The sequence below is a fragment of the Triplophysa dalaica genome, chromosome 6 (assembly GCF_015846415.1).
Source record: "Triplophysa dalaica isolate WHDGS20190420 chromosome 6, ASM1584641v1, whole genome shotgun sequence".
Taxonomy (NCBI): Eukaryota; Metazoa; Chordata; class Actinopteri; order Cypriniformes; family Nemacheilidae; genus Triplophysa; species Triplophysa dalaica.
Genome location: NC_079547.1, coordinates 23,000,122 through 23,027,229, shown reverse-complemented (window position 1 = coordinate 23,027,229; position 27,108 = coordinate 23,000,122). Strand labels below are relative to the sequence as shown.

The 27,108-nt window shown below is 38.0% G+C and overlaps 5 protein-coding genes across 5 annotated transcripts in view; 3 read left to right on the top strand and 2 right to left on the bottom strand.

Annotated features, from left to right (window-relative positions):
* Positions 1–1,110: 1,110 nt before the first annotated feature.
* npepl1 (aminopeptidase like 1) lies at positions 1,111–7,077 on the top strand. The gene is made up of 12 exons (XM_056751234.1): positions 1,111–1,287; positions 2,148–2,333; positions 3,132–3,302; positions 3,450–3,539; positions 3,709–3,790; positions 3,985–4,127; positions 4,216–4,293; positions 4,499–4,599; positions 5,220–5,343; positions 5,905–6,081; positions 6,416–6,526; positions 6,607–7,077. The coding sequence occupies exons 1-12, from the start codon at positions 1,138–1,140 to the stop codon at positions 6,769–6,771; spliced, it is 1,578 nt and encodes a 525-aa protein (XP_056607212.1). The 5' UTR covers positions 1,111–1,137; the 3' UTR covers positions 6,772–7,077.
* Positions 6,795–10,819, bottom strand: si:dkey-249d8.1 (uncharacterized). Its single transcript, XM_056751235.1, has 3 exons — positions 10,517–10,819; positions 10,147–10,336; positions 6,795–7,936 (listed from the first exon to the last, which is right to left on the bottom strand). Exons 1-3 carry the CDS (start codon positions 10,696–10,698, stop codon positions 7,157–7,159), a joined length of 1,152 nt encoding a protein of 383 aa, XP_056607213.1. The 5' UTR covers positions 10,699–10,819; the 3' UTR covers positions 6,795–7,156.
* Positions 10,820–11,419: 600 nt separating this feature from the next.
* On the top strand, positions 11,420–14,496 carry ctsz (cathepsin Z). The gene is made up of 6 exons (XM_056749996.1): positions 11,420–11,573; positions 12,294–12,457; positions 13,111–13,290; positions 13,457–13,607; positions 13,685–13,850; positions 13,935–14,496. The coding sequence occupies exons 1-6, from the start codon at positions 11,446–11,448 to the stop codon at positions 14,058–14,060; spliced, it is 915 nt and encodes a 304-aa protein (XP_056605974.1). The 5' UTR covers positions 11,420–11,445; the 3' UTR covers positions 14,061–14,496.
* A 247-nt stretch (positions 14,497–14,743) lies between these two features.
* Positions 14,744–18,702, bottom strand: nelfcd (negative elongation factor complex member C/D). Its single transcript, XM_056749990.1, has 15 exons — positions 18,562–18,702; positions 18,256–18,362; positions 18,017–18,126; positions 17,782–17,891; positions 17,556–17,663; positions 17,327–17,479; positions 16,966–17,096; positions 16,707–16,872; positions 16,435–16,569; positions 16,146–16,285; positions 15,905–16,019; positions 15,699–15,794; positions 15,344–15,484; positions 15,077–15,206; positions 14,744–14,973 (listed from the first exon to the last, which is right to left on the bottom strand). The coding sequence occupies exons 1-15, from the start codon at positions 18,616–18,618 to the stop codon at positions 14,939–14,941; spliced, it is 1,734 nt and encodes a 577-aa protein (XP_056605968.1). The 5' UTR covers positions 18,619–18,702; the 3' UTR covers positions 14,744–14,938.
* Positions 18,703–18,801: 99 nt separating this feature from the next.
* Positions 18,802–27,108, top strand: part of tubb1 (tubulin, beta 1 class VI) — a 37,451-nt gene continuing 29,144 nt past the window's right edge. Inside the window, exons 1-3 of the mRNA XM_056749991.1 lie at positions 18,802–19,034; positions 19,374–19,498; positions 25,622–25,697. Of these exons, the coding sequence (XP_056605969.1) occupies positions 19,374–19,498; positions 25,622–25,697 (201 nt within the window). The 5' untranslated portion in view covers positions 18,802–19,034. The remainder of the gene's footprint in view (positions 19,035–19,373; positions 19,499–25,621; positions 25,698–27,108) is intronic.

The following is a 27,108-nucleotide window of genomic DNA, read 5'->3' as shown; positions in this document are numbered from 1 at the left end:
CATCGTAGTAAGTAGATACTTATCATGGGGTATTTCACTAATATAATGTTATTTACATTATGTATGATATTACCTTATACTGTACCACAACCAGTGTTGGGTGTAACTAGTTACTAAGTAATTAGTTACTGTAATTACATTACTTTCCCCTTGAACATTTAAAGTAAGGGATTACTGTTACAGTTATTATAATTACAGTTACTTCTGATGAAATTTAGCTAAATACTTTCTGTAATATACGTGTGTGCAATAGTTTAATTGACATCAAAATTCAAAGTCTAACTTTAAAATATGTGATTTAATATATCATTCTCACATCTGTAATACTTTGGTCAGTTAATAATAATACTTGATGTAGTTTTATATTATTTATTTGCATAAATTTAGAGCCGTTTCATATCTATGCTTGAATCACTTAACTAATCAAGGTTGATGTAGGACATTGAAAGTAATTAGTAATAAGTAATTAAATACTTTTTGGAGATAGCAATTTGTACAGTAATCTAATTACACTATTGAATATGCAATAAGTAACTAGTAATTAATTACTTTTGTTAGTAACTTGCCCCACACTGACCACAACAGCACATATTATTGACTTTGCAACCCTTTAATTTAAAAAGATAGATTACTTTAGTTCATGTTATTAATAGTTATTTTCTTAATAGAAACAAAAGTGAAATTCAAGACTTCATGTTACATTATACCTTGGAGGTCATATTGCACTTACCTATTTCGTTTTTTAATACACTGTTTTAAAATATTTTTATTATTACTTTCAAACAACATTTTCAAAGCTGTTTTGTTCTTAAAAATGTAATCCGTGTGAGAAATACTGAAATTAAAATTAAAGTGAGTTTGACCTTTTTTGTTGTTGTCAACCATTACAACAGCTTTCCGATACACTGATTACAAACTTCAATTCTAGTAAATGCTCAAATATATTGAAAACACTTTTAAAAACGTTAACAACACAAAACTGTTTATTTTTACCAAATTCTACACAAAAAAAGTGAAGCTCCACAATATCATTTTTAAACATTTAATGGACGCTGGCAGACGCCGAGGCCGTTCTCGCGGCACGTTGATGTCACGCGCCGTTCGCTCTGCGCAGCGTCGGCTTCATTCGGGCGGAAGATGGCGAACGTGCAGCTCGAGTACAAGGCATCTGCCGGGGACTCAGAGCCGCAGAATCGCCCGGTTCTTATCGTGGGGCAGCTCGGCAACCTGCAACAGCTCAACTGGGCACAAGTGAAAGGAAAGCTGCAGCCGGTGGTCAGCAAAGAGGTAAATTTAGTCACTGAGAGCGAAAACACTGACGTTAGCTTACCGGCTAATGCGGACCGAAGTTTCACCACAGATTTGTGTTGTGCAACGTAACGTTACCGGTAATTCGTACGTATAAATATAAAATACACGATTTACAGAATGACTTGAGAAAGTTAGTGTTAATTAGAAATAGTGTTTTGTGTGTTTTAATGAAATAATTCAATATTTTTATTATAGCGCCTCGCAGACAAAAAAAGTACCATAGAAATACACCTTGCATTTCTTGCACCATACTTGTCAAGTTATCTTCATGTTTGTCATTTGTATTTTTTGAGGTAAAGTAACTTCAGAGTCTAGAATACCATGACTGTACAGTTGATTTTAATTATTTTAGTGGAAGTGAGAGTCATAGAGTGTTGGATTACTAAGTAATACATATTGTTGTAATTCAGTTAACGTTACTTTAACCATAACAGTAAAGTTTGGGCCTACTTTTAAGTAATTTATTAACTGATTTTAAGTAGTGGTACAAACAAGAAATGTATTACCCCGCAGTAATGGAGTATATTCGTTTTTATCTCAAAAGTATCTTTGTATGTGATATGAGGAAGTAGAACATGATGCTCTGGATTTTTTCCTATATTGACTGTAAACTACTGTAAACATTTCTTCCTCTTCAGATTGTTTGGATTTTAGGTAATGCCACTACCCTTATCACAAGTACCTAAAAGTGCCATTGTGGTATTTTATATAGGGGACGTTAATTTCAGCAACATTGTTTCACAGTCTGATGCCGTCTTTGTTTGTGTTTTTCATATTTTGTGTATATGTATACACTATATTGTTAACAGCTGTATTCATACTCTTTGTGTTTTCAGACATGGCAAGCAGGCTTAGGTTCTCTCAACCCGAATCCTACAGATAGCTGCCCGCTGTATTTGAGTTCCGCAGCTGTTGCGGCTCTACCTTCACGTGTCAGCCGTCACAACAGCCATGCGGCTGCCCACTTCCTCACCCGCCTTGTCCGAACATGCCTTCCCTCTGGAAACAACCGTTGCATTGTGGTTAGTCTCGTTTCATATCGGTGTCATTTTTTGTTCATAAATAATAGTTATGTTCTAATAAAGTAAGAGTGTCTTACAAAATACAATACATTTATGCATTTGACAGATGCTTTTATCCAAAACAAGATGTGTGTGTGTTCCCTGGTGTGCATGTGTTTCTGAAGTCATTACATGATTTACAGATATTATCTTGAGAAGGTAGCTTTTGCAGGTTATAAAATCTAATTGGTAGGTCCCAACATAGAAAAATGATTAGTTTGACAAAGGTTGAATCACCTCTTATCTATTTCAACACGTGATACTCTTGCCTCCAGTGCCGTATTTGATGACGGCAGCACATTTTGCCGTAAGTGTAATTGGACTGTTTGGTTAATCTCCTTCTGTGTCTCATTTCTATGTGACACGTACAATCTGCGTTTCTCCTCTATTATGAATAGTTGGAAAGGACTTGTGAAATCCTGTATTACCATTGTAAAAAAAGAGTTAAAATATACAAATAAAAGCTATCCAAACATCAGGTCAGCCTTTTTATTTTGTCAATGATTTACAATATCCATTATGTAATGTAAGCGAATAGACAATCATTTTATTTGCAGATCTGTAGGTGGAGGGATAGGAATGGAGTGAGCTGTTGGTTGCAACCTCACCACTAGATGCTGCTAAAATTCATACACTGGATCTTTAACTTATATGTTCTGGGTTCGCTACAAAATGCACTTCCACTGAAAATTCTGAATTGTTTGTTAAAAAATCAGCAATAGACATTACAAATGCAATAATGTATCTCCTCTTGTGCAGATGGTATGCGAGCCGTCCGATGTGTTTGCATCAGCGTGTGCCATCGCTCGAGCCTTTCCGCTCTTCACCCGTCGCTCGGCCTCATCTCGCCGTAAGGAGAAAAAACACGTCACTATTGAGTTTATCACCGTGGGGCAAGACAATGGCCCTCTGGAGGTCTCCACGCTCAAGGTTAGGCTTAAATTGTTATGCAAATGATTAAAAAAATAAATGTGACTCCTTTAATGTGGTTCTGTTTGCCCACCCTGTTTGCTTTATCAGAGAATGGCTTTTGTTTTCACTAACGCCTTAATCCTCTGTTTTGCGTTCTGTTTTCAGTGTCTAACTAATGCAGCGGATGGGGTTCGTCTGGCCGCTCGAATTGTGGACGCACCGTGCAGCGAGATGAATACTGATGACTTCCTGGAGGCAAGTGTTTCTCCTCTTCTTGATCTCAGGACGATTCTCAAAAAGGCTTGAAAAAGCATCCTTTTGATTTTGGTCTAAATGCGACTCATGAAATTCACCCACTTGATGATTTATCTTGAAAATAACCATTTCTGCATTTTTTTCTCACGTGTTCTCGGATCATTTTTAGGAAATCAAAATGGTGGGGAATGAATTAGGCATCACTCCTACTATAATCCGAGGAGAGGAACTGAAACAAAAAGGGTTTGGAGGTAATTCGTCACATCTTGTTTGTTCTGCCGATTCTGCAGTTTTTCTGACCTATGCCAAAAGAGATGAGCTTGTGTTCTCATCACGAGTGAATAGATATTATTTATAGAACAGCTGACTTCGTCTTCTTCTTCTAGATTACATTTTCTGGCACGTATATTAGAACAGACCCTCTTGTTAATCACTTCATGTTTAGGTATCTATGGAGTTGGGAAAGCCGCCATTCACCCACCTGCCTTGGCTGTGCTTAGCCACACCCCTACAGGTGCCACACAAACTATTGCCTGGGTGGGTAAGGGCATCGTCTATGACACCGGTGGTCTCAGCATCAAGGGCAAAGTGAGTATCTCACTGTTACTATAGTGGACAAAAAGATGGAAAGAATGCTTCTTGGTTAGAAACAAACATTTTTAATGTCTCCTTACAGACCACTATGCCAGGAATGAAGAGAGACTGTGGAGGGGCTGCTGCTATTCTAGGAGGGTTTAAAGCTACTGTTAAACAGGTACTATAAAGAGATATAAAGTATTTTTATGTTCCATAGATAGATATATCATCGTTTTACATGTGCATGTCCATAGATGTAACAGTAGAGCTCTGAACAGACAACTCAGGTTTCTGCGTACATCTGGCGTTAACATGACTTTCTCATTTGTGATTGTATTCTTGTCGTGGTTTTCATTGCGTGTGATATTTTTTTTGTATCCCAGGGCTTTAAGGACAACCTTCATGCCGTCTTCTGCCTGGCAGAGAACTCAGTGGGGCCCTTGGCCACACGGCCAGATGATATACACACTCTGTACTCTGGAAAGTGCGTTTTAAAAACGGTTGCTGAGATTTTCGTTTCATGTTTCATCAATACAGTCCGAACATAAACCCTACTAAAACCCAGATCAGAACTCTAACCCCTAAATCGAAGGGTATAATAGGGACAATAGTTTGTTAATTTAACATAATCCTGCAATCTAATTGGCGGATAGATGTTCTGAGAAATGACTTTCACTTAAAGAAATAGTTCATCTTCAAAATGAAAATTCTATCATTATTTACTTCATTAGTACCTAATTTTATATGTATGTAATTTCCAACTCGTATGACTTTCTTTTGCAGAACACAAAGGAAGATATTTTGAAAAATGTTGGATACCAAAAACAATTAGTCCCCATTTACGTATTGTATGGACACAAACATTAACTTTCATTGGTTTTGTGTGCATACAAGAAGTAAATGAGGACAAATGGTTTTTGGTCACCAACATTTTTCCAAAATAGTTTGTTGTGTTTTGCAGAAGAAAAATAATCACATGACATTAAAATGACAACAGGGTGAGAAAATGATTTTTATTTTGATAGTTTAATTGATTTAATATCATCTAGAAAAAATAAAAACTTGGTAAAACCTTCAGTTTACTAGAGTGACATTTCTTCCCAGGACGGTGGAGATAAACAATACAGATGCAGAAGGGAGGCTGGTGCTGTCTGATGGTGTTGTGTATGCAAGCAAAGATCTCTCTGCAGATATCATACTGGACATGGCCACGCTGACCGGAGCTCAGGTGCGTATTTGCAAACGTTTGTGGGTCTCTGTAAAATCCAGATGTATTAATGTCTTAAATTTGAGAAGTCATAAAAGGTCTTAAATTGCAGATACTGTGGGGCTGGTTAAATGTAGACGTGCTGTTCAAAGCTTGAATGCACTTGTTTGTATTTGAAGCCAGAAATATATAAACTCCATATTACATTACATCTCTTAGGAGACAGCTGAGTAGGCCTTTACCAGAGAATGGGAACTCTTATGTTGAAATCAAATGCTAGGCCAGATTTTTTATTGATATACTGCTTGGCCAGATTTACCAAAAGTCTCATAATGATTGGACGAATTAATGTTTTTTATAGCTTTTGCACTTTAAATCTTGGCAGAAACGAGTTACATTTGGTGTTCACTTTCATGTGATTGACTGTGCACTGTTTATAAAAGTGTCCAGTCAGTGACACGAGTCTTTGTCATACCCAGCTTGACCCAAAAATGATCTTTGAACATTTCAAGTGCGGTTTGTGCTCTTGAGACTCAAGCAAAAAAAGAATAAGAGAGTTTTTTTTCTGCTGCTCTCCTGTAGGGTATCTCCACAGGGAAGTACCACGCAGCCGTGATGACCAACAATGAGCAGTGGGAGGCAGCGTGTGTCAGGGCTGGACGCAGCAGTGGAGACCTGGCACATCCTCTGGTCTACTGCCCTGAACTTCACTTCAGTGAATTCACCTCCGCTGTGGCCGACATGAAGAACTCTGTGGCGGTAAGGAGCAATAGAGATAGTTGTGGTGGAATATTTTTAAAACAGCAAAATCCCCCTTGTGAACGGACATAAGCAACGTCTACACTTAGTTTCCAAGCTTTTTCCAAAAGTTGCTCATTCACATATTTTAAATGGAAATTCAACGCCCATAATAATTTGAAAAAAGGAAGAACTGGAAAATCGTTTTGAAAATATTTACTTCTAGTACTAAAGAGGCTTGGCAGATGCTTTTTTAAAGATGTCAGATTGAGAACAAAATCCCAGTAGCGTGGGTATTTTTTGATAATACACAGTAAACGGCAGAATACCAGAAGCATGTTTTCTGTTTCCACAGGACCGCGAAAATGCTCAGAGCTCCTGCGCTGGCCTTTTTATTGGCTCTCATCTCGGTTTTGATTGGCCGGGCATTTGGGTACATGTGGATATAGCTTCCCCTGTCCATGCTGTGAGTGCACCGAGCAATGATTGTAAGTATATACATTTCCCAAGATATGTTAATAATCCTAAATATGATTTTTCTTAAAGGGGGAGAGAGCCACTGGGTTCGGTGTGGCTCTTCTCATGGCTCTGTTTGGCCAGGCGTCTGAGGATGCCTTACTTAACTCTGTGTCCCCATTGGGTGTCGCTATGGCCAAACCTGCCATAGAGGAGCAGCCGGAGAGAGTCTGCAAGAGGAGGAGACTCATCTAAAATAGATTCACACTGTTCTTAAATAAAATGATACTTGAGGGAAAATAGTTTAATATCAGTCATGACTTTACATATGTACGCACGTTCTGTCCCCACCACCAAAATTGCATCTATTGTACGCACAGAACATACATAAATGATCCCATAAAATCTTCAGAATTTAAATGAAGGAAAAAAATGCTAAAAGATCTGAATGCTTTAGAATGTTCACGTGATACAACCTTCTTTTGATGCCAATTTTGTACGTGTGGTAAAATTAATGTGAATGATAAAATCTGATCTTTTCAAAATAAATTGTTAAAAATGTTTGTTGATGTTTTATTTTCTAAATACAACTTCTCTTTAGTTTTATGAAGTGTTCATTGTCTTCAGCAATATTCTGTGATCAAAATCTATCGGTAGATTTTCGTTTTTGGGGTTGAGAACTGAAAATCCCAGGATCTGGGGGCGAGAAGTCATTCAAATCTTCTACTGGTTCCATCACAGCAAGTGATGTCTGAGACTCCATTCCAGTCCTCAGCGTATTTTGAGGCGTTGACTTTTCCATCTTCACGATGACGTTATTGCAAATGGTAATTTGCATGGTGGGTAGGGCCATGAAAGCCTGAAGGATGTCATTTTGAGATGCGTCTGACTTCACAGCTATCACAGATCTTATGACCTCATCCTCAACTCTCGCCCTTATAATTTCACCCGCCTCTGGTTTGAGATGCAAGCGGCCACTGATCTTCATTATGCTGGCTGTGGTTTTGTAATGTGTTTTACATGAGACACAATACACACTTGGGCTTGACAATATTAAGTCCTTAAGTTCATGATTACCAGGACAAATAAACAACCTTTTGGGGTTTACCCCAATGATGTCACACTTCATAGATTCTATAGGCACATCAACATCAACCGCTGTACCTTGAGACGGTATGTTGAGAATGTTTGTGTCTTTGGTGGTTGATAAGGTTGTTTTGCCTTTGAACTGCACGGTAGAGAGATTTGTGAAGTTGTACCATTTTCCAACATTGATGTCTTTTTGACACCACACGGTTAGACTGATGAACCCTGTAGAATCTGCTACAGTGTACACCGTGTTTGGAAGGTAGCGTCTTCTATCCCTCACAACATTGTTCCCCTTGGATTCCTCCAGGATGATTTTTACATTAATGTTGACCTGTGCAATATGCAGAAAACATAAAATGTACAATATATACTGCATACTAGTATTGTTTGTGACAGTGAGATAACAAAAGTTTAGTCAGTAAATGGACTTCTGGCAAGTTTGAGACGCAATCGGATGCGGGAGTTGGAAATTCCTACCTCCGATCTCAATGCTTTCCAATCAATCACGTCATGCCAGAATAAAGAGCAACAGACCGGTATTTATTCATGGCATTCCAAAAGTAAAAATAAATTAATACAAAAATGAATCCATGAAGAAATGTAAAAAAAGCTAAAATAAATACAGAAATTAATTTTTCATTCATTCATTTTTATATGTATTTATTTAAACATTTGTTTATATGTACATTTTTGTATTTATTTTATGCATCAATGTTAATATATATGTATTTTCACATTTATTTACTTATGTGAATAAATGCTAATCATTACGGATTTATTTAAAATGATGAACAGGTTGCTGACTAACCCTGCTGTAGCTTATACCATTTACTATAGTATAGTGTAGTAAAATTCCCGATACTAAAGTGTTCCCTTAGGAAAATAAACCATGATTTTCCTTTCAATTAAAACAAATAAAATGGTCACTCTACGCCATTTATATCACCACGGTGTTGCCACAGTAACCAGAGTTGGTATTTGTAGCGGAACTGTAGTCAAACAAATCTGGCCATAAACATGGTTTCTACATTTACACTGTGGTAGTAGTTTAATTTACGTAAAAATTACGATTAAACATCTATGCTTTTTCTATTAATTTACGTATTTTTTTATTTCTTTTCGCTTTTTTACATTTCTTCATGGATGTATTGTTGTATTTATTTATTTTTTAATTCTGGCAGGATTGGAATTCCATATTAAGTAAAAAAATAGATAAGAGTATTTGTTTAACATCATTAAGTGTTGTGAAAAGTTTTTTTATGTTTCACGTATGAAAGATGTGAATATAGATATCGAAATCATTTACGACCAGTGTCTTTGGTCACTGTAATCGTGTATTTAAAATCTTAGCTTCAAACATAGGAGAAAATCCTTTAAAGAGTAAGTAACATATGATTTTTAAGGTTCTACTTTGGTTTATGGACTGTCCAACAACAAGTTTTATGTACATACAAGGTGTAAAAACACTATTATCCATCTAATCCCCTCCTCCGTAAACCTAGTGTCATGTGATTGGTCAGATGGTGTAGTCTGTTGTGATTGGTCAAACGTGTTAAGCATGTGACGCAAATAGAACGTCTATCATCATTACGGGAGTATGCTGTGATTGGTCAAACGCGTTCATCATGTGTCGCAAATGGAATACCTACCATCATTACTGGATTACGTTTTATAGGTAGTTGGATATTACATACAGTGTATAGATAGAGATGGCGGGGATTTTACCATACCAGTTTGAGCCCTAGTCTGATGAAGAAACACCCGAAGACGATAGTAGATAATAGATAGACAATAATAGATTGAACCCTTTGTAACGAGCAAGGCGGGACGAGAGCCGTGAGGGAATGACAGCTGTGCGTTGCACCGGTCTTGCATGTCTCACAGAGGAAATCGGAAGCATAAAAGGACGAACGACGACGAGAGAGGACTTGACGTTATGGTTTATTATGTTTATGGGGCCGGCAGACGAGCGTGAGGAAGATGCCGGCATTTTACTTTCGTTTTGTGGTTGGTTTATTTGATTAAAAACTTGGTTAAATGTTGTTTGGGGCAGGAGAACGTAGCAGAAACGTAGGCGGGGACCATTTCTAGTGACGTAGATACGCGGCGGTTAGAGACTCCGACTAGTTCACGACTCGTTTGCGTGATTCAGAGTCGACTCCTCAACTCAACTTTATTTATAGTGCTTTTTACAACTTCATTGTTACAAAGCAGCTGTACATGAGACATATTGACTATAAACAAAACAACTAAAGGATGTAAAAACAAGAAAAAAGGAGAAAACACAGAAGATATGCTTACGTACTTACACACATCGATATAGACAAACACACAATGACGGACACAAAAGACTCCTTTTCTTATATTTTAATGGCCACCCGTTTTCACGAGGCAATCACTTTGTTATTCATTTACCTTCAGACTTATAACTAGGCAGACTGCTTACTTTCAAACACGGCAACATAACAGACTGCATGAAATGTAATTTTCATGAACTAATGTTACTTACTCTTAAACTAGTAATAATTCACATGTACTTACCCTCTTAGGTTTTTGATCCAGTTTTAGCAGTTCAGATAATTGTATGCCTTGTGCTTCAGCTGGCAGGGTGTTTCTAAATGCATGTCCTAGGTCTCGAACACAGGAGATACTGGATTTATGTGTGTAATACACTTTTGAGGTTCCATTGGTCTTAAGAGGTGATATCACGTTATGTAGCGTCACTTGACTCCTGTACAAAATATTCGCATTTTCAACACGTCTGAATATACAGAGACAAGTAGGCTAGATAAGATATGTGAGATTTTTATAAACAATTAACCAATTTAGTTTAGTGTAAAAAACACCTCAAGAATGTTCTGACAGTTTAAGAATCAAAAAGGATGACTTTGTAGAAACTTTGTAGACTTACCGAATCTTCTCAGCATTCTTAAACTGCATGTGCTCCTCTGGTCTAAAGACCATTACGTCGGAACATTCCCCTTCATGTTGAAGGCTTGCTTCAAAATACTGCTTCTTTGAGTCTTTTAATGGGCTCACATTACAAAGATGGCCGTGGGCCGTCTTTAGTTTTTTGACTGGGCTTTGATCCATGTTTGTTTACAAAAATAAAAATAACCGGTATTAACAAACAAACTTTAATTTGCGCAAAGCAACAAAAGTATGAGCTGACCAGACTGACAGGGACAGTATTAGTTCCCTTTACCTTATGTAAGTTAAGACTGGACTTTGCCCGTATATCGGTATCAATGATTTGTAAATATTATTTGAAGGAGGAGTATCTTACGCTTTTTTACCCATACAATTTAAATTGCATGCTACATTTTGCCAGTCTGTCCTATTGATAAAATAAATTGAACATTTCGGCATCATTGCTCAGGTAAAAAAGTCTATTTTGAGCCTCCCAGTCAGATTTAACGGTATTTACCACTTTAATATGTAGGCCTACTGTAGTATGCTTTCACCAAATCATTCAAAAGGGATTATACTACAGTTCAGTAATTACTGTGTTTTTTCTTCGTGTGGGAATGAATTAAAAACATTAATTTAAAGCCATTAAATACTTTACAATTTCTGAACTGTAATTTCTCATTTTTATGTAATGAGAGAGCTAGTTTCGATTTTGTCTCCAGGCATCCACCTTGACATCACAACGGCGCTGCGCAGACCGCTCGACGTATGACATTATAGTATCGCGAGAATATTCGGAAAGCGCCGCTATCCAGTCTCTCTCGCGCGACTTTGACGTCAAAGCTCCATCGGTCGGCGCAGCGCCGTGTGACGTCGAACACACGTATTAAAGCGCCGTGTAGTCGCTTGTTATGATCATATGACCGACTGATGTTCAACATGGCTCGTCTGCTGCTCGTATATCTGTTTACGTTGACGGGAGTTTTCGCCGGGCGGTATTTTAACGAGAATGAGCCCTGCTACAGAAAACAGCCGAGGAGAAATCTGCAAGGAATCAAGTATGTCTGTCAAACTTTATCTTAATGTAACGTTATTACTTTATATAGAGTACTTGAGTATCACATGTAATCCGACACTAGGGATGTGTCTCAATATCTAGTGCGCTAGACAGCGGTTTTGTTATCGTTTCTTAAAAAAAACGAAAGACTATAGAATAAATAAAGAACAAGTTTCACAATGTGCTCGTATTATATACAGTATGTATCGTTTCTGTGCAGTTCGCACTGTTTTGACAGAGCTCTTGTTTGGTCAGTATTGGGTTTATTTCAGTCATCTATCACAAGTCTGTTCTTCTTCCGTATCCTCATGACGTCACTGAAGTGAATACTCATTTGTAAAGACTTGTTTTAATGTTTTGGCTCCATTGTCGCCCAGTGTACCGCAGGCGTCTCACGTCATGGCAATTCGGCGCGTGAAATTATTAAGAGAAAAATACACCAAAGTGGTGAAAAGGTAGCCGCAACATCATGAGACAGTTTACTGACACCTGGTTATGTAAAAATGCACATGTCATGCTGTCGAGATGCAGTTCCTCTTTATTAACTGATGAGCAGATGGCCTGTGCATGTGTTTTTGATGGATTTTTGTAAAGGTCCCCTATATGCTTGCTGTGAATGCCTTCTCAATGTTTTGGGGTCATGAGGATGTAGAGCCACTGTCATGATCAAAGAAACCTTTTTGTGAACAATCAAACTATTTCCATGCTTCATGTTCTTCAGAACCGGCCCGCGTCCTTATGAAAATATGAATTTGCAAGATCTTCCTAAATCTTGGGACTGGAGGAACATCAAAGGGGTCAACTACGTCAGCACAACACGCAACCAACATATACCCCAATACTGCGGGTCATGCTGGGCACATGGTAGCACGAGTGCCCTTGCAGGTGAGAAAAGAGCCTGTATAAAATATACCATTTGAGTCGTTAATTGTAATAAATTCAGTCCCATTTGAGTTAGTTTCTGGGATGATAGGACAGGAGATCATAAGATGGTTTAATCATTAAAATGGAATGTACTAGTTCTGTCTAGCACAGTATTTTTTCTGCTTTATTGGTTTTGTGTTGTCTGTCACATGACTGTCATCTGACTTTCTGAATCACACGACATGTAACAGTATGACTCTATTTTCCTGATCTACTAGTTTTCGCAGGACCGTCATCATTTCTGCCTAAGACTTCCTTCTAATCGACTTTAAATATTGTCAGGCACATATCTTAAAGAAGCCTGTTTTCGTGTGGTATTAAATTGTAAAAAATTCTGTTTTATTTGTAAGTCTTGTGTTTGAAGTTTGTGTTTACTTCAGCTGAACTGATAGATGTTTGCCCAAAAATGGAAATCCCCAAAGACATATGACTTAAGAATGATTTTGGTACTATGATGATTTGCATAAATATCAACATCTGCAACCTTTTTTGAAACGGTTATGTTTTTACACGAATAAAAACACATTGACATCGTGCAGTTCTTTCCTTTTTGATTCTTCGAAAGGTTCATCTTTTTTGGTAAACCATTTCTTTCTTTCTCTTCTTTATTGTAGACCGTATTAACATCAAGCGAAAGGCAGCGTGGCCCTCAGCCTATCTCTCTGTCCAGAACGTCATTGACTGCGGGGACGCGGGTTCCTGCCATGGCGGAGATCATTCCGGTGTGTGGGAATATGCTCACAATAAAGGAGTCCCGGATGAGACCTGCAATAACTATCAGGCCAAAGATCAGGGTGAGCAAACGTGAACGCTTGGCTAGTACGCAATGCAACTTGTATTCGTTTACGAAAAGCTCTCTGCAATTTCACAAAGCATGTTTACCCAAGAAAACAATTAAAAAGCAATGCAAATACATTGTTTCTAAAGGGTTTGTGAGATTTCTTTGTGGTTCTGTTTTAGAATGTGACCCCTTCAATCAATGTGGAACCTGCACAACATTTGACGTGTGTCATATGGTAAAAAATTTCACTCTCTGGAAAGTTGGAGACTATGGCCAGGTCAGTGGGCGGGATAAGATGAAGGCTGAGATCTATTCTGGAGGACCCATCAGGTAAACACACTTACCACCGCAACCACAATGGAATTTTATTTGTGTGTAAATCTAGATTTTTTGTTATATTTTTGCAGTTGTGGGATCATGGCAACGGACAAGCTGGATGCGTACACTGGTGGTGTATATTCAGAGTACATGCAAGACCCTTTTATAAACCACATCATATCGGTGGCAGGTTGGGATGTCGATGAGAATGGAGTGGAGTACTGGGTCGTTCGTAATTCTTGGGGAGAACCCTGGGTGAGCAAGACCTAACATGTGGTGCTGTTGCCCTGCATCCCCAGATTGATACGTTGAAGACAACCTCTGTTTTTTTGTGCGCAGGGAGAGAAAGGATGGCTCAGAATCGTCACCAGCGCATACAAGGGAGGCAGTGGGAGCCAGTACAACCTCGCCGTCGAAGAGGACTGCATGTATGGAGACCCTACCTTACCAAAGAACTACCTGTAGGTTACTTGGAAAAGCTCTTAATGGAGCATACACAAATTTAGAATGAAAACCTACATTTGCCATATTTCAGAAATGATATGAAGGGCAAGAATGATTGGAGACTGCCTAATATCTGTTGCCGCACTAGGTATTAATAGGTTTTAATGGAAATCTCAGGAATATTTTATCAGGACAGGTTTATACTTTTAATTTTTCTTTTGTGAGCCAGTTTTTTTTAAATGATTGTCAGCACTGCTCAATGAATGAAAAGGGAAATGCACCCACCATCCTTTATATACAACAGAACAAAGTTTTAATGAATTGATGCATTCATAAAGATTTTGGGGTTTGCTAAAGTATCAGAACACAATGTGTGCCAATCTGATGCCACGCTCAGATGTATTCAGATCAGTCTGCCTTAGTTTTAAAACACTTATAATAAAAGCCTTATGGTGTACTCTTTGCATTTATTTAATTACCATTTTAATTGTTTATGTTTATCACTTACACACTTATCTAACAGTAACTTGGTCAGTTGCAATGTGCATTTTTACACCCTCAAGAAATATTGCATATATTTGCATATAAGTCCATAGCCTTTCAAGAAACAAAGGATAGACAACCTCATAATACAAACTAGCTTGCCATGTGAAGCAAATGCAAATCAAAACCTTCTGTTGTTCTAAAATGATAACACCACAGGCTCATTTCGATCATGTTTAATAAAAAGAAATCAATATACAAAAAAGATTTTTTTATGTAGCTAAACATTGAAAACAAGCACAAAAACTATGTACAGAAATGTATAGTACTCATTGCTGGCCAATCACATTTTGGTTGCACATCTCATGAAAGGCTGCCATTTTTCAAAATGACCACCAATGCAGATGATCACAGTCTCAGTTCATCATGATGAAGTTGGACTTACAGTGAGCTGCAAGAAAAAAATGCAAAAACAATCCATGTATAATGTATTGATTAAAAATATCATGCATTTTTTCTTTTACTGGAGGCCTAAAATGATGCTGACATCTTACCAATAAACTCAGCCACAGGATCATGATCTCCCTCAGTGCGGATTGTTCCTGCTATGCTGTCGTTCTCTAGAATGGGCAAGAACAGCTGGACAAAGTCAGACGTGTACGGAGGTGTTATTACATCCAGAACCTGTCCAAAAAAAAAATGGACTCTTTAGAGACTCACCTCACAATGTAGATGAACAAATAAGCATCAGACAATAAAGGAATTTGTTGTATGTCAAATAAAAAGAAATCGGACTAGCACGTCAAAGATGTGGATCTCACCTCCGTAACAAAGTATCTGATGAGTGAAATATCCGTGTTGAGTTTCTCGAGACATTTACGGATGTAGCTGACCACTGGAAGAACATAACCACGACTCAGCAGGTGCACCATGCGGTCCAGTAAAGTCTTTTTCAGCTCCAGCTAAATAAAACACAAAAAATAGAAGTCAAGTCATGAGTCTGAGCACTGGGGTGGGGAAAAAATCCAACATTTGGTGATTTCATATTGTAAGCTTTGGTTAATTCGAAGAATTGTAAAGAGATTTCATTCTCAAAAAAATCTATTTCTAACCAAATAAAACAGGAAGGAATGATCATATTAATAATTTTTTCAGACTATTGTTGATGTTACACACCTGTTCCATGACATCTAGCTGCGAGTGTTCCGTCTCAAACAGTTTAATCAGCAGCTGTAACACCTGGGGATGAAGAAGCTGGTGGCACGTGCTGATCTGAGAAATAAAAGCAGACATGTTTATTCCTGAAGTTTGGATACTGAGCCCATGAACCAACTTCACGACAGTCTTTGTGTGTTTGAAGTCAAATATAACAGTATGATAACCTCATCCAGCAGGGCTAAATGTACAGGAGTGTGATCCGTTTGCAGCTGAAAGTACCGCGGCTCGGACACTGTCCAGTCAACCCACTTTAACACTCCCATTGCTACAACTGGAAACCTGACAAATAAAGACAAGGCATATTCACCAAAAAATGTCAAAAAAAATTTGTATTACACATAAAAGATATATGTTGACATGTGATATATGACATGTATTTCCTTTACAGTTATTGCTTGTGCATACCTTATACATTGGTATAATGTGCTGAGTTCTGCTACTAGCTCAGTAGCTCCTTTGTTTTCATTACAGCAGAGATTATGAACCGTCTCTATGGCCTTGGAGGTTGACTTCAGCTCGTCCTTATTTATATTAACACGTTTATTCTAGAAAAAAGAGATGCAATGTAATTCTTCCTGTCTAAATAAGGATGTAAAGATACACTCAACTTACAATGAGATACAATACACAATACCTGGTTTCTTCTTCAGAATATTCAGAAAAAATATAATCCTTAAAACAACTTGATACATACCTTTTTCCATGTTTCCACAACGCTAGCTGCATATGCTAAAATATGGATGTATTTGTGTTTGTGGTCCTGATTGATTTTAGCACCGGGTTTAAATAGTGACAGCATAAACAAATCCAAGAAGGCAGGCACTCTGATCTAAAAAGAGAAGAGACAAGTTTAACAAGCCTTATAGTGTGTATACTTTGAATGATAAGCAGTTGATAGCCTGGTGGTTTAGCTAGTTCTTTGAATGGGTAAGAGGTGTTAAAACAAGTTTAAACTGAAGCACTGACCAGCTCTACAGGGGGTGGATCCATGCTACTGAACATCTTAAACAAAACTGTGATATCTGCTGGGTTCAGTGCCCCCTTAGACAGCATGGCACCAAGAGCCTGGCACGCACGTGGGTAAGCGGCGGCTGTGCCCAGCGCTAATGTGATCTGACTAGCATCATGTCCCCTAAACAAAGGGATGGAAAATAATGGTTATATACTGTTTTATACACAGCAAACAATCTACACAAATACAAAATAACCGTATCTGTTACAATACCTCTCGTGGGCGAATCTCTGTACTTCCTGTCCGATGCGGCGCATGGCAGAGCCGCCATGCTCTTCCTGAGCGAGGATAGACATCATGGACTGGGCGAATAAGTACGTGTGCTCACCATGACACACCATCTTCTGCTCGAAAACACGATAATGCTCGAAGGTGAATTGTGCAATTTCTTGTTAACTTTAGTGGATCCAAACAGAATCAAGAAATATCTAGACTTTCGTTATTTCCTGCAACTAGTGCTGCATAACTGAAATTATAAATTCATCTCGCCATTCACAAAAGTGAAAAACAGATGTTTCAGCAATTGCTACCAAAGAAAGAAAAACAGAATTCTATCACGATTTGCAACACTTACAGCAAATTCAGGCAGATTCTTCTCCAGGTTCTGCTCTCCACCATCCAGCAGCGTGGCGAGAGACGTACGGAGGACTCTGGAGAAAACCTCCAACTGCTGACAGGCCGTGGACACGCTTGTGATCTCCCCTTGATATCCTGCATCTGAAATCAACTACATACAACAAACATATGTACGCCAGTTACTTCAGTTTCGTGAACTGTTTCAGTCAACTAGTGCACTTCTTTACCTTGACGGTGAAGTTAAGCATCAGGCAGTCTGGATGTGCTTCAGCCAGTTTGTAGAAAAGATCTCTCCATGTTGTGTGCGCTATCATCTGTTCCAGCCATGCTGGTGTCTAGCAGATCATCATATTTGAGCACAGTTTATTATATTGCCTTCAGAAAATGTATTACTATTATTTTGTAATCTCAGTTGCGGTTAGAGTGATAGAAGATCAAAATACTGATACGTACCTCTCCTTCAACGGTGAAGATTGAATCTGCTTTATGAGGGTCAAAGTGTTTGATTAACAGACTCTTTAAATGGTTCTCCACACGCTCCTGTACCTGTGCGGGCTCCACACCTACATCAGACACAAATTGATGTGTTAACAAATATGTTCAGTGATCTAAGAAGTGTGCAAAATGTAGTTTAGTGCATCATAAACATTTCTTGTTCTTCATACCGATGCACAATTAGCACTCTTACCCATCTGAATGAGCCATTCTGCAAGCAGATTCACTGTCTGTGCGACAGCGGAGTAGTTTTCCGACAGAAGTTGGATGACATGCTCAGGTGAACCACCAGCCTGGAAATATCTGTCGAGACAGAGACCAATACACCGGGGATCACTGATGAGACGCTTTACAGTTTAACACCCATTTTAACCATATTACGTCTTAATTTTACTAAATCGCCCACATTGTCAGAATTGACATCATACTAACGTTTTCAATGTGTTAAACACGGTGGGCTCCATGATATAGTCTCTACTTGAGAATTTCTTTAGACTTTCCGCCTGCATTTTTTCATCAGCTTCAGCATCTCCATCCTCCTGCAACAAAAGAGGACATTCAATTCATCTAATATAAGTCATGTTTTGAAAAGGTAATTCCATAGTCATGCGATATTTTATGTATAGCTGACAATTGCTGAATTAATAACGTACGTATAATTTAGTATGTTCAGCCTATGCAACGCCTCATTTAAAACATATTTTTATCTGTGATGTGTTTTAAAGAAACTAACGCTACCATGTTTCTATCTTGTCCATCCCATTCGGCAGCATTGCTGTAATATTCTTCGTCCATTGCCAGAAATGCAGGAAAATATTAAGAAATTACAAACAAGTTTTTTTCAAAATACGTACGGGAAAAAACTGACGTTGCGTCGCATGTGTATGACGTCATTGGATCGTGTGATAATGCGCCACCTGCTGGACTGGCGTCAACGGCACACTGGGATGAAGACACTATATAGACACAGCTATGGAATTAAACAGAACTAAACAGATCTGTTGCGATTAGGAACACAGTCGCACATATCATTTTTCATATGTGTTTTCATATAAATGTCGCTATATTGTTGCCCGTTTGAGTGACAGACTGTTTTTATGTGGCCATACGCCCACTCGTCAATGTCAAAGTGTTCAAGCTGACCAATCAAATGAAAAAGGCGGGCTTTACTGTTCTCAGTCGCGCGAGGCGTCAAACTGTTTGACTGCTAGGTGAGAAAACAATTAAATTCACTTGCAAAGTAAATGATTTATAAAACTCTTATAAAAAGTCTTGTTTTATGTAATACGCAAATAAATGAAAACCCGAATGCCATTTTGTGAAATTAATTTTATACCCAAACTAAGTTCTATATCCTTGCTGTATATGAAGGAGATATCAATGTACATAGAAACTATTTATTTTACAATATCTAGAACCAACGACAATTCAATTAAAGAAACAATAGACTTTATTCCGAAGGTATTTAAAATGTAGCCCTTTATTTCTTTGAGGTTATGCTAACATTTGTATGTAAATATCAACTGATCGTTTGTTTCCTTTCTTCATAGATGAAAATATCTTCATTAAGACCTTATCCATTAAAGCTCACCTTACAGGACAAGATACTGAGAGAAAGTAGAAGAGAGAGAATAAAAGAGAGAAGAAAGAGATGGAGATGGGAAAGGAGGCACAGGTACGTTCTACTGTGCCCAGGATAGGGTGCTTTACAGGTAGCCCAGTAGTGTGGACATATAACATGATTTGTGTATCAGTTTCACAGATTATTTATGGTACTGGCATGGTTTAAAAGTCAAGGCTAGCATCTCCAAACATCTTAAAAGGAACGTGTAGATAAAGGATATTATTTTAATAATACAGAGATCTCCCTTGTAGAAATATAAATGTCAGTGATGTAGGATATGGTTTTTCAAACATAATAAAAGCAAAGAAAGGTTCAGCTTTGTTGTTCCTCCTGGAGGAAAACAAGTTGTTTGTCACAGGAAGGCAGTGATGCACTGGTGCCCAGTGGAAGAGACTCTCCAAAGAGCCGTTTTGACCAGTGTTAAGTTTACAATGCCACTCTGTACCATTTATTTCATAAAAACATTGTGCATATAAACTTAACTAGCTGTTAAAACAATGCACCATTCCACAGGTTTGAATATTGTTGTTTTGAATGGTATGGTGAATAACCTGGAGTAGAAAGCATATTTTAAAATAATTTAGAGTGATATATTTAGAATTTCAAAATAACCAATATATGTAGGCAAGAAAACAACAACTCCTACCATAAATTTTGTACTAATTAATAGCCCACTTAATATCCTCACTGTCAACCTCGGATGTCCAAATTCACTGTTTATCAGGGAATGGAAAAACACTGTATTTTTTTAAATGATTAAATACCGTGTAGTCAAATTGCTTTTTAATATTTTGTTTTTCTTGGTTATTTGAAAAAGCCATCAAGGGGCACTAATAATTGATAAAATCTCATGCCATAAAATAAAAATCCCAAAATATGGAGACATAAGGTTTCAGAAGGACAGCAGCAAAACAATTATTGGTAAATTGCACCCAAATACCCATAAAATGACTTTTGACTGTGTGACATCCTTTTAGGAAATACCTCATGTCATTTGTAACATATTAGTCTTTGTTAATGGAAGCTAATCCAAACGCAATTGTTCATTTCGATGTGCATGAACTAATGTTAACACATTGTTTGATTTAAAATACATATTAGTACAGTAAGAAAACTGAAGTGTCATAGAAAATCTGTCTTTGTTGAAAAACCCTGTTTACAAGAATGTTAAGAATAATATAGAATATTAGAAAGTCTATTTCTCTGGGACATTTATTTATATAAAAACAACGGCCGTTGATACTTACTATTTGGACTGTTATTAACTGCAGATAACAGTTTCTTCATCTGTATGTCTGCCCCGGTCTTTTTACTCTCGTAGCATATGTATACTTGTCCAGCAGATGGCGCTTCACGTGAGTACATTGATGAATACATCCAGTCCAGCAGGTGTCGCTGTAGCTCTTAAGCGGCTGAGAGTTAAACAGCCGACGAAAGCTTTCTCACAGAAAACAATTCATTCACCTTTAAACAAACCCTTCTGCGAAAGTATTAACGTGACATAAAACATGTCTCTTAATTTAGATCTGCCTTGAACATTAAAAAAATGCTGTATCATTTTATGTTATTATGAAACACAGGATGCCTCTGGTGGTATGAACCGATATGTTGAGACTTGTATAATTATTAAAAAAATGAATAATCCTTGGGGTGATGGTGACGTGTCGCATATCCACAAATGAGACCACTAATTTCTTCAAAACACCTAAATTACTAATTGCCCAGTGCACTGGAACTAACGTAAACGTATTAATAACAGATAACTAATTTTGCATCTTAACATGAAATAATCAAAACATAACACAGACCACTAGTCACTTGTAAACCTGATTTTGTGGTTTACATGGTTGCATGTTTGAGACTTTTTATCAGAGTGTGAATCAAAAATATTACTTGGTTTCATTATAATTGCTGTCCACCACACAACTATTTCCTAATGATTACCAAATTGCTTTAAACACTTTAAAAAGAATACAATTATATTTTTATTAGTCCCTCTTTTCACACTATAGAAGTTGTATTAAGGAAAAAATGTATCCTAATCTTTTCCAAACATCATCTTATAATGGGCATTGTGAATTACACAAGTTACCCCAGTAATATTAGTGACCGCTGGAATCACACGGCTATAGCCAACCAAACGCCACCTAACAGTTTAAAAAATATTTTCTGTATAAAATTGTCCTTAAGCACTCCATGAACCTTAAAGTGCACCCATTTAGGGGCATCTGGAGCTTAAAATATTTTTTGCTTCAAAACTTAAAATGGCAAAATATGCTATAAGCTAACTTTTTGCATCACGCATGGAGTGTTGTTAAATAGGCTCACGTGTGTTCATCCACGTTGTAAGCAAACATCAAACATGTTTTTATGTCATGATCAGCCACATCTATGTCAGCAGTTATCATGATTAATTTCTGATGTCATAGTACAAATCTGTTAAAACTACGGAAAGGATAAAAGTGAATCAGTTTTTAGAAACATGTTGTAAATCGTACGAGACTTAAGAATCACCATCAGCATAAGAGCAACTACATTTTCCTTTATAGTTTGATTTGGGCCAAACACAAGAGTTAGCCTTGTGAAAAGAGTGTGTGCGCATGTATGTGTGTCAGTCAGACAGTGTTACACTCTTCGTTTACTGCTGTAATTTGAATCTTTGTACAAAATGTACAGTAAGTGTGAGAGACATGGAAAAAAGCAACATATACACTGAAAACACTTCGTATAGAGACAGAATCAGGCAAAGGGGCGTTTGGTACTCAAATCTCACTCACTTATTGCTGCAGCGAGTCTTGAACTAGAAAAACAAAAAATAACAAAAAGAGGAAAAGTAAACATACTAAAATGTCATAGCTGAACATCTCCCCCCCCACGCCCCATCCCACGGCCCCAACCAAAAAAATAATATATTTATAATTCTATATATATTTATATATATACCTGTACCACATTTTGCACGAAACACAACAGGTTCAAAACCGGTCAAACGTTAGAGTTTTTGATTCAAATTATGGCGTTTTGGAAACAAAGTATAAAATGACAAATAAATAAAAAGAAAATAAATACTTTGTTTGTGTAACAAAGTGGACCATTGAAGCACCAAAGGCTGGCCCCTGCTTTCATGTGATTGGGTAGCAGGACAGGAAGTCGTGGTACAGAGAAGGGTTACAATTGGTCAATGTCCGGTGATGGATGGCCTCTTTTGTTAGTATGTCAGTTTGTAGAGCAGCTTTTTTGTCTCGTTTTTTCTTCCATTTTTTTAATAAAGAAAATAAACATGAATACCATGGGAGGGGGGATATTAACCCAAATCTGACTGTGCAGCTATCAAAACAATTTGTACACTTAATACATTGACATATTTCCCCGTCCTTTTCACGCTTTTAAGCAAAGGAATTTGGTTTTTACGAAGAGACAAGCAATGTTTTTGCATTTGGATTATTTTCTCCTTCAACAGAGTTAAAGCTAAAACAAATAACAAAAAAAAACGCCCCAGGCCCTGCCTCTAAAAATGTTGACTAATTGTTCCTGACCCAAAAGGCAAAGAAAACCTGTAAAAGCAAACAAATATATATAAATAATATATTTACACATATAAATATATATTTATATATACTGTATATAATGTTTCTTGCTTTCTCATTTACTACACAGCATCAGACATTTTGCCTTGTATTCTAAAACATAAACCAGAGGCAGGTTAAATGACTGAAAATAAAAAATGGAAGGGGACAAAACAAAAACGTGACAGACAGCAGCCCCCCTCCTAACTCTGCAGATGAGCAGTGCCGGTAAAGGTTGCGCCTAGTGGCTGATCCGACATCAGTGTCACGTTTTTTCTCTTGAAGTTGGATCTGGATCAGCACAAATGGGCAACTTCTACCCAGAGTCTGATGAGCAATCAGGCAATCGGGAGAGGTCAGAGTTCGAGGGAATTGACGGAGGCAGGGCAGAGCCAAACAGCGCAATGAAACATATCTTACTTACATCTTAGCTCATTTTACACGTACAGTCGTGATCAAGGCACAAGGAGCTTCTACAAGTTACGTTTTTCTTCAATAAAGTTGTACAAAATAATACATTTTACAGTCTGTACAAGAATAATGATCCAGCAGAAAAATCAAAAGCCAGGCAAAAGGGCAGGAGAGGTTGGGGAGGGGTAAGAGAGCGTCTAGACCATCCGTTAGACATCCACACGTGTCTCGCGTCATAACTGTCTTGCCCTCAGTCTAATGAAATCCCCACGTGTCAGTGTACGAGATTTTTGCAGCAGGGAGGAGACGAGAGAGAAAGAGAGAGAAACAGAAGTATCAGACACGGAAAACAGGAGCAGAGAGCAACTGGGAAACGGTGTCTTGGAAAACAGGAGGTTTAAAACGGTGCATATTTTGCAAACTGTGCACACCAATACACAACTGGGGAAACTAACCAACAAAAAAGTTTGTGTTATTACAGGTATATAATTTTTATATATATATTTATATATATATATATATATACATATTTATACACACATATATATATATATATATATATAAATATATATATATATATATAAATATATATATATATATATATATATATAGTTTGGATTTTTATGCACTGCATTTAGTTTACTGTTCTGCATGAATCTAGCATTGCATGCGCTCGCATCTCCTGCGATGTATCTCGAGAAGCGAGTCATGTGATGGGTCTTGTGTTCAAAGTCATTCTCCGCTCCACACGCAAAGCAACCCAGGGGCAGTAACCCATCCAAACCCTCCATTTCATGTCGTTGTTTTTTGGGTGGAAAAAGAAACAAATTTGCTCTACATTCTTTTTTTATCAGTCCATCGAAATTCTTCTGCTCTCCTCCAAGGGCGGGTCTGTCCACCTATGGGGGTGGGATGGGGGTTTAGGAATAGGAGAGGGGGGACACGCCAGTCTCACACAGGCACTAAACGTTCAACAGGACCAAAAACGATGGGAGGATAACAGCGTGAGTGTATGCTTTGTGCGTGCGCATCAATATAAGTAATGTGTGTTAGGCATATGATCAGAAAGAAGACAGCTCGACGTGTAACATACATAGGATTGCGGGTCAGGAGTTTAGCTGGACGCATTATGTGTCTGTATGTGTACGAAATGGCTTACTCGTCCTGAGCAGACCCTTTAAAGTGTGAGTTGAGTTCCAGCAGTCCTGGACAGTTTGTTTTTTATACTTTCCTCCCTCCCCTCCCTCTCACGTGTTTTATTTTCGACTCACTCTTTATTCGTTATTCGTAACATCGGTAGTCCTTGGCTGTGTTCACAAGTTTTTTTTGCCAGATATCACAGCCATTTGCTTTCATCAGTAACACAGTGCGTGCCCTTGCCCCGCCCACAGTCACTCAGGATGGAGAAAGGCCATGTGTTTGTGTTTGTGTTTATATATATATATATATAATATATATGTATATATACATATACTTATATATATACTGTGCATGTGTGTGTATGTGGTGTAAGAGGTGGGGACTCATCAGTCTGAAGGTTCGTGGTTTGATATTGGGGCATGATGTAGGGCAGGGGGCCTAAAGAAAGTTCAGGTGGCGAGTTTGCGTCCCGTTGTCACTGCTGCGATCACAAGAGTTCGTACTGCCGTAGGTGCATGCGCTGGATGATGTCTCTGCAGTCGTTAAACACTCGGCGGATGTTTTCGGTATCCACGGCGCAGGTGAAGTGAGGGTAGCAGTAGTGCCGACCGTCTCCACTCGCTGTACTGATCCTCTGCAAGAACAAAGAAAACATCAATCTTCAATGGCGTGATTTCCACTGAAATAAACTCAAGCGACACTAAATCTAAGCATTTTGTAATAATGAACGATACACAATAGGAAATATGGTAATGGAGTTATTATTGGGCCTTGCGTCATGTGTTTTTTTCTTAATGCTTCGGGTACCACAGAAAGATCTGACTCACCAGGAACTCGTCTCGGATAAAATATTTTGCTCTCGTAACTCGCGGATCTTCTCCAGGCTCTGGGGTTGCTGTTAGACATACAGGTGTATATTTGGATTAGCACACAACAACAGTTTATTAGGTAGTCAGTTCGGATCTGTATTCTGTAATCACTTTTACTGACCATCGTCTGGTGTGGTGTAGCGTGCGAACTCTGGGAAGTAATCCTCGATTTTTGATTTTCCCGCCAGAACCTTCTCAGCCAGCAGGTCTTGCTTGTTTAGGAACAGAATGACAGATATGGTTCGAAGCCACCTGGAGAATAAGGTAGGACAAAAACAGAATAAACAATTATGCTTGCTCACATAAATGTTGAGACCCAAATGTGAGGGTATAGGGAAGGGTGTAGAAAACGTTTTCTCACGTTGTGGTTGAGTATAAGGCTATGTTTACATATCATTGCATTTTTTAAAAGCTTAATGTACACGTTGTCAAAACGATCCCTGGATCCACGAAAATGGCTAAAAGTGCTGCATTAAGCATGCCAGGCCAGTAGTTGGCGATGTCACTTTTGTAAAGATATGCCTGTGCGCATGCGCATTTCTCCACAGAGCTGTAAATAAATAGTGTGAGGGTGTATGAGGTTACCTATTATTCCAGATGTTCTTAAAGAGGTTTAGTGCCTCCTGGAGTCTGTTGGTCTGATTGTCCTCTCTAAGCACCATGTTATAACTGCTGCTGGCTACCACGAAAATGATGGCTGTCACATCTGTAGCCACAGAGAAAGAGTTTTAACAACAGCAATTTGCCTGCATGAAATCATAGACCATATTTCATTCCCTGCATGATTTTCCGATCAAAGAATTTAACGCATGATCAAACAAACTCCTCAAAACTCAGCATAATTTGGCAAAAGACGCACCATGTGACTTCCTCACATCGGGCATTCTTTCAGAACCTGCTCCAAAAGTCAGCCGGAGATACTATCATCTAAACACTGATTGCTTAAAAGTATGCAAGGGTTATGGCATATACTTTGCATAGACATTTCCACAACCGTAAACATGAAACGATATGTGAATGGTTGCTTGACCTGTGAGTTAAAATGGCCTTTTGGATGGGACTTAAACTTAAATGGGGCCTAGGTTTCAAGACCTTCAGTATGAATCTACTGCATGCCTTTTAATCATAAGTAATGTATAAATAATGTTTTCACAGGTGGTAGTTTTAAAGAAGATCCCTATTTCAATTCAAGTAGTTTATTTTGACTTTCGGTAAAAATCCCGCAATTTTTATTGCAAAATTGTAATCAAGCCGCAACAAAATTACGCATTTTTGGCTGCATAAATAAAAATATGGCAAAATCCTATGGGGACTGATATTTTCACAAATTGATAAATGCTTTTGGTGAACAATTACTTTTCCTGCATGCCATCTTATATATTTTAAATTCAGATTGTGTCAAGTATTATATATCAGGATGTAATCATCCACCCCACGCTCTAGATATAGCATAAGTCATTTAGAAATGCATATCAGCCACTTATTCGTTTTAATGAAGACAATTACCATTAAAACACTGGATCCATTTTCTGCGTTCGTCCCTCTGTCCTCCAACATCAAACATACTGCAAGAGAACGAAACCCATCACTCAAAAGCCCAAAGACATGATATATCCAAATTAAGCATAATATATTAGTATATAATGGTTTGTTTTAGTAAAAGAATCTAAAGAGT

Bases quoted from the DNA above. Each gene is read 5' to 3' on its own strand.
- npepl1 (XM_056751234.1), top strand. From the start codon at position 1,138: ATGGCGAACGTGCAGCTCGAGTACAAGGCATCTGCCGGGGACTCAGAG. The intron at 3,540-3,708 runs GCAAGTGTTTCT...GATCATTTTTAG, and splicing joins ATACTGATGACTTCCTGGAG to GAAATCAAAATGGTGGGGAA. The intron at 6,082-6,415 runs GTAAGGAGCAAT...CTGTTTCCACAG, and splicing joins ACATGAAGAACTCTGTGGCG to GACCGCGAAAATGCTCAGAG.
- si:dkey-249d8.1 (XM_056751235.1), bottom strand. From the start codon at position 10,698: ATGGATCAAAGCCCAGTCAAAAAACTAAAGACGGCCCACGGCCATCTT. The intron at 10,337-10,516 runs GTAAGTCTACAA...TATTTTGTACAG, and splicing joins AAGAATGCTGAGAAGATTCG to GAGTCAAGTGACGCTACATA. The intron at 7,937-10,146 runs GTAAGTACATGT...CATATTGCACAG, and splicing joins TGGATCAAAAACCTAAGAGG to GTCAACATTAATGTAAAAAT.
- ctsz (XM_056749996.1), top strand. From the start codon at position 11,446: ATGTTCAACATGGCTCGTCTGCTGCTCGTATATCTGTTTACGTTGACG. The intron at 13,291-13,456 runs GTGAGCAAACGT...GTTCTGTTTTAG, and splicing joins CTATCAGGCCAAAGATCAGG to AATGTGACCCCTTCAATCAA. The intron at 13,851-13,934 runs GTGAGCAAGACC...TTTTGTGCGCAG, and splicing joins ATTCTTGGGGAGAACCCTGG to GGAGAGAAAGGATGGCTCAG.
- nelfcd (XM_056749990.1), bottom strand. From the start codon at position 18,618: ATGGACGAAGAATATTACAGCAATGCTGCCGAATGGGATGGACAAGAT. The intron at 17,664-17,781 runs GTACGTATCAGT...ATGATCTGCTAG, and splicing joins TCTTCACCGTTGAAGGAGAG to ACACCAGCATGGCTGGAACA. The intron at 16,020-16,145 runs GTATGCACAAGC...TTTATTTGTCAG, and splicing joins ACATTATACCAATGTATAAG to GTTTCCAGTTGTAGCAATGG.